Genomic DNA, 13,794 nt, shown 5'->3' with positions numbered 1-13,794 from the left:
CTCTTTTCGCCTATTGTATTCGGCACGTACGCCCGGCGCGATCACTCAAAAACAACATGACTATTACGCCCTCGCCGAATGCCCTATTGCGCATTTCGCCTTCACGATCGTTCCAGAAGGTTCCCGTGGAAATTTCCACGCGCAACGCAGTGCGAGAACCTTCCGCCGTTGACCCCGATGCACCAGGTTTTCACCTTTTGGAAATCTTTAATGGCGTTGACGCCGACCCGTGCGCAGCTCCTTGGAGATGCCCTTGATAACGATTCCAGGTGAATTTCCCGTAGATGATGTCCAGGTGATCTTTCGATTGTCGGCCGTTGACGCCGACCCCTCGGGTGCCCTGCTGGGGTGCTTATAATGCCTCTCCTGGCCTTCGTTCTTGGGGAAGATGCTTTTCCCGGGAACTTGGTCTGACGATGACGCCGACCCCCTGGGAGGGTGTCCCAGGCCCTTGGGAGATGGATAAGGACCTTTGTTTCTGGAGAAACCGTTTTTCCCGGGAACTTGGTCTGACGATGATGCCGACCCAGTGGACGTGTATACCAGGTCCGCTCCAGGGATGCTCCTCCGGGCCCCTGATTCTAGAGATTGTCGCGATTTACCGCTTACGCACTTAACCTATCGCACCGACCTTTGTGCGCGAAACTAAATATAAGTCTTTGGTGAACCGTCAAAATAAATATCTTTTATTGATCGGCGGTGTGTCAAAACAATGAGAATAATGTCTTAGAATAACATGGCCATTCGGGCCTTCCGCGAATCTTATACCTAAAGAAAGAAATAGCCATATGGGCTTAACGCTGTTTTAATCTAACGAGAGAAATAGCCATATGGGCATAACGCTATTTTATATTTAAAGAAAGAAATAGCCATATGGGCATGACGCGGTCTTATTCTTAAAGGGAAATGGATAGCCCGAATGATCGCCTGGATTCGACGCCTACTCCTCACGACGAGTCCCTCTTTCGTACTCGCCGGGAGATTTATTCTTATTTTGCACCTTATGCGTTCGCCGTCGCGCAGGCGCCGTCTTTTCTTAACTCGAACATAAAATAATTCGCGAGTATTTTCGCTCCGTCCGCTGCCCGGGAGTCCGGCCGTTATCTCCGCTCGCTCCGCCGGTCGCTGCGTCCGCTGACTCGTTCCCTGCGGGCTTTCACCCGCTCTCGGCTGCTTACCCGAAGTGTACGGCTGTAAGGTTGTTAACATAAAATCGATGTTCTTTTTATTTTTTTAATTTTTATTTACATTCAAAGACTTAAAATACGTAAGCATATTCATACTTAAAGATTATTTTAAGACGCATTCATAGCGTTTTAAAAGTAGATCAATAATTTAAAGATTATTTCATTTATATTAAAAAATGAAAAAATGAATACCTGTGTTATAACTTTTAAGTTTTAAAGTTGCATAATATTTCCTTGTTAGTTTTTGTGCATCTTGTGCCAAAATAAATTAAAACATGCATATATTTAAAGGGTTTTGTATTTATTAAATGATAGAAAAAGGAAACTTTTATTATCTGCTGCTAGAAAAAAATGTGATATTAAGTTCTGAATGTTACAGATATATTAATTTTATTTAGTTTTACAAGTTCTATATATGAGTTGTATACATACATGAATATAAGTAGTAAAAGATTTTTCTCATGAGAATAAATACAAAATATAAAGATATACGCTTATTTATTTTATAAAAATAAGTACAAGAGTATTAGTGGATATATTATTTTATACTATATTTTATGTATTATGTATACAATACAAACTGTACATGCAACTGTAAGTACAAAATGTATAAAAGTTTCTAAAATAAAATTTCCATGAATTATATTAAACTTACTTATCATTGAAAGTCTAATTAATAAGTTTTCATTAAATAAAAATGTTTGCCTCATTCAATGTAAATACATATTAATAATCGATTTTGCATATCCTTGCCATTCTTCACACACCTATCATGTTGTCTTGTAACGTCTTTCTTACGTGCTCAAAAAATTAATCTATTATAAAAAAAGTTTATTACGTAGTATTACAGTATATTCTTTTGACTAATGATTGTCACCATTACCTTTTAAAATATTCCATTATTGTACGTCGCACATCAGTGACATTTCTGTTACTCTCATTTATGTCTTGCATTAAAACAGTAGCATTATTATATGCTTCGGGATTAGTTATAATTTCCTCTTTATCGTGTTGAATAATGTTGTGTAACACTGCTGTTGCAACAATGACAGGAAGCATTTTCTCAGGTGTGCGAAAACGTGTTCCAACAGATAAAATTGGAAATGTCCTCTTCCATATACCGAAGAAACGTTCGATTTTTGAACGCGTTCTGATTTGAGCTTCATTATAGAGGTGCTCTGCAGCTGTTGTCGGAGAGTGTAATGGACACATAATATACAATAAGTTTGAATATCCAGAATCTGCTATAAGTACACTGTCACCAAATGTGCCTGCTTCAAATAAACTTTTTATTCGTGAATGATTGAAAATAGTGGAATCATGTGTAGATCCTGGCCATCGTGCTACTATATCTATAATTTCCAATTTAGCATTAACGACAACTTGTACATTAAAAGAAAACCAGCTTTTTCTATTTCCATATAATTCACTCTCTTTTTTACCTGTATTAGAGAAGGTTTTTATGTAAAAAATGTGTATATATATGTATATATATTTAAATTCTACTCACCATATGATTGTATTCTTATGTGAGTGCAATCCATACAGCCAATAGCGCGAATAAATTTGGCAGTTTGATAAAATTCCTCCTCATTTTGACGAATTTCTTCAGGTAATAACGGAAGTTTTATAAACTCTTGTCTTAATGTAGCAATAGCACAAGATACACGATAAACAATCCTTTGAGTACTAGATATACTAATGCCACAGAAATCTCCAATAATTTGCAAGAAAGAACCTGTTGCGTAGAAGCGTAGGGCAACTAATAACTGTATGATAGGTGGAATAGCATCATTACTGTTAAAAAACAAGAAAAATTAAAATATTATAGGAAAAAATTATGTTTATATTTATTAATGTAGGGGAGACCGGGGCTAGACCGTTAGTTTTTCTTCGGTGCCGATTTTTAACAACAAAATAAATAATTGTAGTTAAATATGGTATACCACTGTAGAGAGTGAACCTTTAGCTACAAAATTTATACAGGAAATTTTTATCTACGTCGCTTTGTTTAACCGGTCTAGAGCAAAAACGACAACGGTGCAAAATTGAAATCTCAAAAATGCCGGGGTTGAACCGCCACCCCCCGGGGTTTATCCGTTACACTGCATTTTCAATACATATACGTACATCTAATCCTGAAAAATGATAGGATACATTTTAATAATTGTTTTTTAAGAAAAAAATATAAAAATTTATTAAAAATTTTAATGCAAAACATTATTAAAAAATTATTGTTTTACCTATTGCATAAAACAATTTAGGCTCGTGAATACAGAGGTTAACCAAATCGTAAACTCCCCAACGGCACGTCACATTGTCAACGCGGGCAACCACGGGGAACACGCGTGACGGCGTTCCGGTGCCATAGGATCAGCGCGGACCCTCGAGCAACCTAACCAAGCCGCGTTTCTCGCGGGTGAGCAATAAATAACGACAGGGGGGTTAGAAAAGCTCGCGGTGGAGCGCGACCATTTTACCGACTCGACGGCGTCCTCGCGCCGATTCCTCGACGCGCCGACGACGACGACGACGGCCACGACCACCACGACGACGACGACGACGACGACGACGATGACCACCACCGACACCACCACCACTACAACGGCGGCGACAATGACGCCGAGACGATGCGGCGAACGCTGGACTATGCGGTCGCACGCGCGACTGTCACTGACACAACGACCAACAACGACGATCTACCGCGAGCGCGGCATGTCAACTCTCGCGCGGAAATCGCGGGATCTCAGAGCCGTGCCGTGTCTCGCCGTACCTCGCCGACGTGCCGTGAGCGCGAGCAATCTCGAAAACAACGGTCCGCCATCTTTTTGGTTGGCCAAAACACCCGTTTTGCGACAATACGTGCGTACCATTTCCCTCCTACACAAACTGACACTGACGCACGTGCAAGGGAAGACAGAATCACGCCGCTCGAGGGAAACCTAACCTGAAATCGCCGTGAGCTGAAATCGTGCGCCCGGCGCGCCACAGTGACGAGACTAGCGGACCAGCCCCAGGTGCTTACTAGCGGATAAGCCCCAAACATAAGTTTCAGGTTTGATCGCCCACGAAATATTAGACATTAACGACAATGAAAAAACTACACTGGATTCGTGTTCAGCATGCATTACTCTTTATAATCACGTACCTCGAGATTTGGAGAGCAAATATTATTGCAGATATTACAACGCGCAGAATATTTCCACGCGCAGAAAATTTCACTTTCACCTTCCGAAAACACGTTTGCCCTCGTAAAAATCATAACACGGCAGGTAACCTGCCGAAACTCCGTTGGTCACATGGGTACCATAAGCAGCGTTTACAATGTTAATAGCGAGTTCGCACAATATACAGGTTCCGAGATATTTGATTTGGCGGATTTACCCCGTTAGCGGTCTAGCCCCGCTCTCCCCTATTATACACAATTTTACTACTATTAATTATAAACATATACATACATATACTAGGTGCGCAACTAAGTTTCCGGGTTTTTTTGATCAATAAAAAATGGAAAATTTCAAGAGAAATACAAAAAATGGTTTATTCAAAGTATCGTCCCTCGCTAGCTATACATTTTCGCCATCTCTCTGGCAATACATGAATACCGCGACAATAAAACGACGCGTCTTTGGACCGAAACCATTCATCCAACCAATTTTGCACTTCTTCGAAATTGGTCAAGTGTAGCCCAGCCAAGCCATGCGCCATCGACCGGAACAAGTGATAATCGGAAGGCGCCAGGTCTGGCGAATACGGCGGGTGCGGTAGCAGATCCCATTTCAGCGTTTTGATGGTGTCCTGGACGATGGAACTGCGATGGCACGGAGCGTTGTCGTGCTGCAATATCACTCGTTCGTGTCTCGTGTCCCATTCTGGCCGTTTTTCGAGCAATGTATGGTTTAAATTGATCAGTTGTTGTCGGTAGCGATGCCCATTGACAGTTTCGCCCGGTTTCAGCAGCTCATAGTACACGATTCCTTTCTGGTCCCACCAAAGCGCTCCTTGTCCTCAGTGTCGAAATCGCCACTTCTGAAGCGTTTAAACCAATCTTCACAGGTAGTTTTCGATGGTGCATGTTCGCCGTAGGCCTCCTCAAGCAAACGACGTGCTTCAGCTGCATTTTTTTTCAAGTTAAAGCAGAAAAGCAAAGCTTCCCGCAAATGCTGTTTATTTGGCACAAAACTCGACATCTCCGTTGTTAGAAAAAATATTTTTGCGTTGCGATATGTGTTTATATAACGACTGGTTATTGTTAACAGATGTCCAAGCTATAACTTCAGACAACTTCAGACATGTAAGTCGAGTACATGTGTTATTGGTGCCATCTATGTGTGAAACCCGGAAACTTAGTTGCGCACCTAGTATATATAATTCTGTGCAATACATACCAATCAGTATTTTGCCGAATTTGGTTTTCTATCCTTTCTAACAACATCATAAAACTATTTTTTGATATTCTAAATCTGTTTTTAAAGTCAACTTCGTCTAATACTTCTATATAATTTATACGTGGTTTAATTTTACGTGGCCTTCGATAGTATGTTTGTAAATTGTCATCAGCAAATTCGTCGAAAAATATAAAATTTAAAATGTCATTCATTGTATTTAACTTTAACTTTTTCCGATGTGTATTAGCTGATAACCCACTGAACTGAAATCTGAGGTTAAGTATCATGAGGTAAGTATGATAAGTTGGCCGCCCTGTTAACTTTAACCGACGGTTAGTCTAACCGACGTTGGTGAAATTGGCCCTAAGCAATGAATAGCAATTTCTAATTAACTTTATTGATTCTGGGGAATTTTAACAAGTAATTGTCCAAAAGTTTATAGTGTAATTTATGAAAATGGGGCTTAAGCTTGAGGAGGTGACCTAAGGCGGCCATTAGCTGCTTTACAAACGCGTACGTTATGTGTCAGCTGCTTGGTGTTGTGACAGTTTGATTAAAGGGTGATATTATATTTATTATATTGTTTTCAGGTGCTGCGCAACAAAGGCGGTGGAAAAGAAAAAATTTTATGTGGCGGAAATTCACCGGTGCATGTACCGTAAGACGTGACACCATACGTGCGGAGAGGGCCACGGAGGAGGACACGCACGAGGCGGAGCTCGAACTCCTCAGGGGCGAGATGACAATCCTACGAGCTGATAATAAGCGCCTGACTGAGCGCTTACTTAGGTGCGAAGAGGCGTTCCGCAGTCATGGGACGGCTCTTCCTGGTGAAGATGACGGGATAAATGTCCCGTCTTTGCCACCGAGACCGGTCATGAGGAAGAGGAAGCGGATAAAATATAGCAACCGCGATAGCTCCGATACAGGTGAGGAGAACGAGGAGTCCACCAGGGCGGCGGTGATGGAGGAAATTGCCGAGACGGGCATGCCGCCCGCAGTCCGCCCTTCCATCAAAGGACGAAGGTCATAGAAGAAGCAATCCCTGGTAGAAGCGGAGGTGCTGATAACCAGGAGGTTCCTCTGGGTCCTCTGGGTCCTCTGGGAGAACCGGTCCTTCGTTTCGGCGGCGGGGGGTTCGTCCGAACAGCGGAGCCTCGGGATCTGGAGGGAAGGCTCTTAGAAAAGATGACCGCACAGATAACGGGACTCTTCGCGAGTCTGGAGCGCAGGCTGCAGCAAAACGGCGTAGTCCTGGCACCGGTCACAATAGCGACAGCTGCGAGACCCCCTGCCCCTACCACAAAAGGTAGAGGTAAAACCGAGAGAAAGGGAAAGGCACAGGTAGCGGTGCCTGTGCCCACACCCGGGAAAACGCAAGGAGAGACACCAAAGCCTGCTGTGCCGAAGCCAGCCGCTAATACCAGCGGAAATGGCGGCCAGCAGAAACAAAACCTTCCTCTTCCCACCCCGGCGACGACAGACGCCCAAGCGAGTTGGGCCGACGTCACTCGCAGGAGAGGAAATAAGGGGAAGACGCAGGGACAACCTAAGACCCCGCAACGAGGTCAGAGGGACCCGAAGGTGGCCGCCAAAGCCTCTGCCTCAAAACCGAAGGGCAAGGAGGCAGCCAAAGTCATCCCTCCGGGCAAAAGTAAGAGGAGAGAACCCCGTACCGCGGCAGTCACGATGACATGCCCGGAGGGGGAATATGCGACGATCCTGGCGGAGGCGAGGAGCAAAGTCCAACTCGCCGAGCTGGGGATAACCGGGGGACTCCGAGCCAAGAGGACCGCCACAGGAGCCCTCTCCCTGGAAATCCCCGGTAAGGATAGATATGCCCACGCGGACAATCTCGCCCGTAAGCTGGGCGAACTGTTTGCGGGACGCGAGGACGTGCGGGTCGCCAGACCGATCATGACGGCGGAGATTCGGGTGAGCGAACTCGACGACTCGATCTCCGTCGAGGAGCTGGCGAAGGCGATCGCGGAAGTGGGGAAGTGCCTCCTCTCCCACGTGCAAGTGGGACAAATGAGGAGAGCGTCCAATGGCTTGCGGTCGGCGTGGGTAAAATGCCCCGTTGCCGCTGCCAACACTATCGCTGCGAAAGGCCGTCTGCTGGTGGGGTGGCTTAGCGCGAAGGCGCAATTGCTGGAGCAACGCCCCCTCCAATGTTATAGATGCTTGGAGGGGGGCCACGTGAGGGCCACCTGCACCAGCGAGGTGGATAGAAGCGGCCGGTGTTACCGGTGCGGTGAGCCCGGATACAGGGCGCAAAATTGTAGCGCGGTACCCAAGTGTCCCGTGTGCGCCGATAAGGGACTCCCAGCCGGTCACAGAGCGGGCAGCAAGGCCTGCAAACCGGCGCACCGAAAGGGGGCCCCCGCTAAAGCTGCGACAGCGAGGATGAATAGGTCCGGCAAAGACGGCCAGGGAGCCGCAAAAGAGGCCAAAACATCCGCCCCCGCCGAGGCCAAAAGAAGCCCGACGCTGATCGCCGGGAGGCGGCTACCCACTATCGTATCGTCGGAGAATGTTAACATTCAGATGACGGTACGGAAGAGAGCAAAAACGTCTAAGTCCAGGGAGGAAGAGGCAAATCCCCAGGGATGGGGGGAGGATCAAGGCTTGCAAGGAGCAGAGGCGGAAGACAAGGCACCCAACCAAAACCCAGGGGTGATGGAAGTGGACGGAGGAGGTCCCACAGCCAACAAATGGCTAGCGGAACAAAACTGCTGCAAGGGAATCTCAACCACGCTCGATCGGCGCAGGACTTGTTCGTGCACACGATGGCCGAGCGTGGTTGTGGTTTAGGGGTGGTGGCCGAACCATATCGCGTGCCGCCCAACCATCCCAATTGGGCGGCGGACGCGCGGGATTCGGTTGCCATCTATTGTATTCCGTCGCCGCGAGCCCCCCCTATCACTCGTAGTGAGGCGAGGAACGGCTTCGTGGCGACACGCTGGGGGCCCATCTCGGTGATCGGTGTCTATATACCGCCGAGTATCGACCTGGCCCAATTCAAGGAGTTCCTTGGGGCCCTGGGGGACTGCGTCAGGAGACACTTCCCGGGGCCTACCATCGTGGCGGGGGACTTCAACGCTAAGTCGGCGTTGTGGGAATCCCCCGTCACGAACAGGAGGGGCCGGGTCCTGGAAGCGTAGGCGGCGGAGCTGGGCCTGTGCGTCCTAAACACGGGCTCGGCGTACACGTGCGTGCGTAGGCAGGGGGGCTCGGTGATATACATCACCTGGGCGAACCCCCTCGCCGCTCGACTCACGCACGGCTGGAGGGTGGCCGGGGAATTGGAGACCCTATCCGATCATCTCCTGATCGAGATGGGAATCTCGGTCGTCCCTCCAGCGGTACTGGCCCGTTGCCGCGAGGCGGAGGCCAAGTCACCGAGATGGGCGGCAAGAAAACTCGACGGAGATCGTTTCATGGCGGCTCTGATCGTGTCGGGATAGTGCGCCAATGCCCCTGAGGAGGGGCGCAGCGTAGAGGCACAACTGGGCGAAACCCGGGGCAGGATGAGAAACGCGTGCGATGTCGCGATGCCCCGGGTGAAGTACAGTACCAAGCCCGCCGCATATTGGTGGACGGAGGAGATCGCGGAATTGAGGCACTCCTCCGTCCGGGCGCGGCGTGTCTGGACACGTGCTCGAACAGGACGCGGTGACGTCCCGGAGAAGGAGGCCGGCGAGAGCTACCGAGCTGCCCGGTCAGCTTTTGCCAAGGCCATACGGGCGGCCAAGGAAAGGTCGTGGAAAGGGGCTTCTCCAAACATTGCAGGAGAACCCGTGGGGACGTCCGTATAAACTGGTAATGAATAAACTCAAACCACGGACGTCCCCAACTACAAAGGCAATGGACCCTCGGTTCCTCGAAGAGGTGATTGATAACCTCTTCCCCGCTGGGGAAGAGGGATGGGAGAGGGAATTCCGAGTGGAACGGAACGAGGAAGAGTGGAATGAGGAGCTAAGGGTCACGCCGGAGGAGCTCCAAAGGGCCGTCAAGAGGATGAAAAAGGGAAAAGCTCCCGGTCTTGACGGCATCCCCGGCCGTGCCTGGGCCTTGGTCGCCGGGGAACTGTCCGGTCAGTTAACAGGTCTGTTTTCGGATTGCCTGAGGACCGGACGGTTCCCAAGCGAATGGAAGGAAGCAAAATTGGTCCTCCTCCCGAAGGAGGGCAAGCCTGCGGACTCACCCTCCGCATATAGGCCGATATGCTTGCTGGGGAAGGATAGCAAGATGTTCGAGCGAATTATCGCCGAGCGCCTCCTCCAGCACCTGTCCCGGGATGGTCCGAACTTATTTACGGACCAGTATGGCTTTCGCGCGGGCATGTCCACTATTGATGCGATCAATTGCATCAAGTTCCGCGTGGAGGCCATCTGGAGGGAGGGCGGGCTGTTGTTGGGCACGTCATTTGACATTAACAACGCATTCAACAGCCTGCCCTGGCCCGTAATAGGGAGGGCGTTAATATATCATAACGTCCCTCCCTATCTCATACGGGTCATACTGGACTATTTCCGGGATAGGAAGCTGGCCTATATGGACCAGAACGGGATCTGGAGGGTGAGATTGATTCCTCGGGTGAGGAATGCCACAGGGCTCGGTACTGGGCCCGTTGCTGTGGCGCCTCGGGTACGACGCAGCTTTGCGGCTTGCCCTTCCCCCCGGCTCCTGGGTCACCGGTTACGCCGATGACACGTTCCTGGGAGTCGAGGGAAAAACATGGGAGGAGGCCAGACGGCTGACAAATGTCGCGGTGGCCTGCGTGGTCAGAGCCATCAAGGGCCTTGGGTTAAGGGTGGCTCCCTAAAAAACCCAGACGGCGTACTTTTATAATCGCCGCCTGGCGGGGAAGTCACCCGAGGGGAGGTTCTTGATGGTGGATGGAGTCCGCGTCCCAATAGGGACCGAGGTGGAACTGCTCGGTTTATGGTCGGACGGCTCGGTTTAGGGTTGGAATTTCGGCGAGCTCATCGCTCGCACGGATCCGAGGGCGAAGGTTGCGGCAAACAGCCTGGGTCGGCTTATGTCCAACCTTAGGGGAGTCGGCAGCAGTGCTCGCCGGCTCTACGCCGGGGTGGTGCATTCGATAGCTCTATACGGGGCCCCGATATGGGCCCCGAAAATGATGGCCACCGAGAGCCTCAAGGCGCAACTGCGCAGGGTGCAGAGGCTGGTGGCCATCCGAGTGGCCTGTTGCTATCGCACCACCTCGCACGCGGCTGCCTCGACCCTGGCCGGGCTGCCTCCAATGGAGCTCATCGCCGACAAACACGCGTATGTGTTTTGGCGTACGCGGGAGGTCTAGGGGCTAGGCGTGGAGATCACGGCCAGGGTCCGTACAGCAATACGCCAGGAGGCCGCGACGGCCCTCCTTACCAAATGGAAGGAATACCTGAGCAACCCGGCTCTGCCGGGTGGGAAGATCGTCAGTGCCGTTCAACCAGTTTTGGAAGAGTGGGCAAACAGAAGAGGACGCGGACTCACGTTCCTCATGTCGCAGATGTTCACCGGGCACGGTTGCTTCGGTGAGTACCTGTGGCGGATAAGAAAGGAACAGACCACGCAGTGCCACCATTGCGTAGAGGAGGTGGACTCGGCGCAGCACACGCTGGCACATTGTCCGGCGTGGGCGGAAGAGCGCCGAGTCCTACGCGCCAGCATTGGAGGGAATCTCTCCCTCCCGGCCATAGTGGCAGCGATGGTCGGGGGGGAAGACAAGTGGCGGGCCATGATGACGTTTTGCGGAACGGTCATGGCCACCAAGGTATAGGCGGAGAGGATCCGACGCGGAGAACAACCCGCGCAGGATCCAGTAGACATGGACGGGGACGGGGGAGTCTTTCGGCGACCGCAAGGGTTGCCACCTCGCCGAAGATGGAGACTCCCCGTACGTGCCCGCCCCCCACCCATAGTGGATCCCACTGGGTGGGATAGAGGGGAAAAAAGGGAGGGGAAGGAAATAGGAGATCTCTCCATCCCCCCTCCCTTCCTACTATCTTCAGGTTGTAGATCGGACACGAGAGGAATGGGCCCGACCGCCGTGAGGGGGAGTTCGCCTGCTCCCTCATGTGCAACGGTTAGGATCGGACCCGGGTACAAATGTGGGGCCCGGGCGGGGACTCCCGGGTTCAGCCCCCACCCCCTCACAGATACACGAGAGGGCACGGCGGAGGGAGGTAGCGGCCACCTCCGCCGAACTACAGGAGAACCTTCCCAACTGGGAAGTAACAGGAAGGTACGCCACAAAAGGCGTAAGGCGGCGGGCATCCCGGAAGTAATGACTAGCTCTTTCCCGGGGTGCCCGCGAAACGCCAGAGTAGGCCGCTCGCTGGGGTTTAGTGGGTAGGCTGCGTGCGCCGCATACCTGCGACGCGCGTACAATCCCACACTCCCCTTGTCTTCTCCCCGGAGACAAGGGGGTCTTCCCTTTCGGGGGCTACTGGTGTATACCAGGCTCTATACGGGCCTGGGACCCCAGTAGTCGAAGATTTCCTCAGCGTGAACAAAAAAAATGGGTCTTGTTTCCCCCCCAGGGGTCGGGGGAGGCCACCGGGGGCCCTTAGGGGCCCTTAGGAGACTTCCCCGATATGGGTACTTGCGCACCCGGGGTCCCGAGCACATCAGCACCGTAATCTCTGTCAGTCTTCGGGCTGGCGGAGACCGGGGAGTCCCTTCGGGGACGCGCGAGGTAGGCGACCTCTATAATAAGTTTGCCCGGTCGAGTGGGACCGTAAGGGACGAGTCTAGGCTCTGTGACCCGGCCGCTCTATGGGAAGGAAAACCCAGACAGTAAACCGGGGGTCCGGGAGCCCTGCTTAGAGGATCGACCCAGGCTCCCCAGCCTGGGTGACTTCGGTCTTCTTCTCCTGGTAGGGGTTGGCGACCCCGACTTCAAGCGCCTGGTCGGCCGGGATCATTAGAGGGGAGTACACTCCTCTCACCGGTCTTGTGTGGGACGGGTGGTCCTTGGTCTTCACCCATTGCACGCCGGTGCTCCGGCAGGGTGGGGGCTTGGGGGTGCCTGTTCCCATAAACCGTAAGCCGTTGTGGCCTAAGAGCTACTGCGGAGCGGGGAACCCTTTTAGGGGCTTGGGAGGTAGACGGCCTCTTTAAAAATCGCCCGGTTGGACGAAACCGTGAGGGACAATCATCGCTCTGTTACCAGCCGTCCTATGGGAAGGCTACCCAGAACCGGGGGTTCGATCATCCTGCTTAGAGGACCGACTAGTTAGACTGGCGTCGGCTACTCGGACTATAATAATCGATGGGGGAAGGCGACCCGGTATCAAACGCTTGATCGGCCGGGGTCGATAGGGGTGGGTGACCACTCCGCCGGCCTAGAGGACGGATACTTCGAAAGAAAAACCAACGGGTGGAGGTTCTGGATTTCTCACTCATTGCACGTCGGTATGCCGACAGAGTGGGGGCCTGGCTCAACTGTTCCTAGAGGAAAGAAGACCCCGATGGAAACTGGGGGGAGCGGCTGACCTCTTTAGGAGCCCGACTAGTTTGACGGTGTCGGCTACAAGGGCTCCAAAAGTCGATAGGGAAAGGCGACCCTGATTGTAAACGCCCGGTCGGCCTTGGACCGAAAAAGGTGCTCGCGCTCCTGACTGGCTAGCCGAGGGAGTGGCTACGCACCTCACCGGCCTAGAGGTTGGTCACCTCGAGAAAGGTCCGACTCGAAGGTGGTTACTTCGTTAAAAAATTAACCGCGGTCGGTCGGGACCGGGAGAGGTGGTGTGGGCGGATCGTTCCTGGTGAGACCTAGGGCAACCGCCTGGAGGACCGGAGGCGTGATTGCACCGGTGGATGCGATCGCTAATTCCGCTTCACCGACATAGAGGATGGACACCTCGAGAAAAAACCAAGGAGGGAGAGGAATGGATACCTCATTTCCGACGAAATTAAGAACCACGGTTGGTTGGAACCGAGAGAGGTGGTACGGTGGTCTACATACCGCCGGGCGGGATGCTCGGTTTGCGGACATTCACGTGCTGGCGGATGGGATCACTTTTTGCACTTCACCAACCTAGAGGGACGGGCACCTCGATGAAAACGGTCGCGGTTGGTCGGAACCGAGAAAGGCGGTGCTGGTCATGTGCCGCCGGGCGGGGCATTCCGCCGTCTATGGTGGCGCTCCCTTCTCGGCAGGGGTGGGGCGTGGCGGGCTGTGGCGCTCCCCGAGGGGGTCCATG

The 13,794-nt window shown here is 51.6% G+C and overlaps 1 protein-coding gene across 1 annotated transcript; it reads right to left on the bottom strand.

The window, feature by feature from the left end:
- Positions 1-352: 352 nt before the first annotated feature.
- Positions 353-6,228, bottom strand: LOC139781304 (putative nuclease HARBI1). The gene is made up of 4 exons (XM_071720155.1): positions 6,221-6,228; positions 2,698-2,984; positions 2,071-2,629; positions 353-581 (listed from the first exon to the last, which is right to left on the bottom strand). The coding sequence occupies exons 1-4, from the start codon at positions 6,226-6,228 to the stop codon at positions 353-355; spliced, it is 1,083 nt and encodes a 360-aa protein (XP_071576256.1).
- Positions 6,229-13,794: the final 7,566 nt, after the last annotated feature.

Source organism: Temnothorax nylanderi, unplaced genomic scaffold, assembly GCF_030848795.1.
Source record: "Temnothorax nylanderi isolate EJ_2023f unplaced genomic scaffold, tnyl_v1.0 TNYL_tig0328_pilon, whole genome shotgun sequence".
NCBI classification, from domain to species: domain Eukaryota; kingdom Metazoa; phylum Arthropoda; class Insecta; order Hymenoptera; family Formicidae; genus Temnothorax; species Temnothorax nylanderi.
The sequence above is the reverse complement of the archived record's forward strand: the minus strand, read 5'-3'. Positions and strand labels throughout refer to the sequence as shown.

Bases quoted from the DNA above. Each gene is read 5' to 3' on its own strand.
- LOC139781304 (XM_071720155.1), bottom strand. The intron at 2,630-2,697 runs GTGAGTAGAATT...TCTCTAATACAG, and splicing joins CATAAGAATACAATCATATG to GTAAAAAAGAGAGTGAATTA. The intron at 582-2,070 runs GTAATGGTGACA...GACAATCTCTAG, and splicing joins ATAATGGAATATTTTAAAAG to AATCAGGGGCCCGGAGGAGC.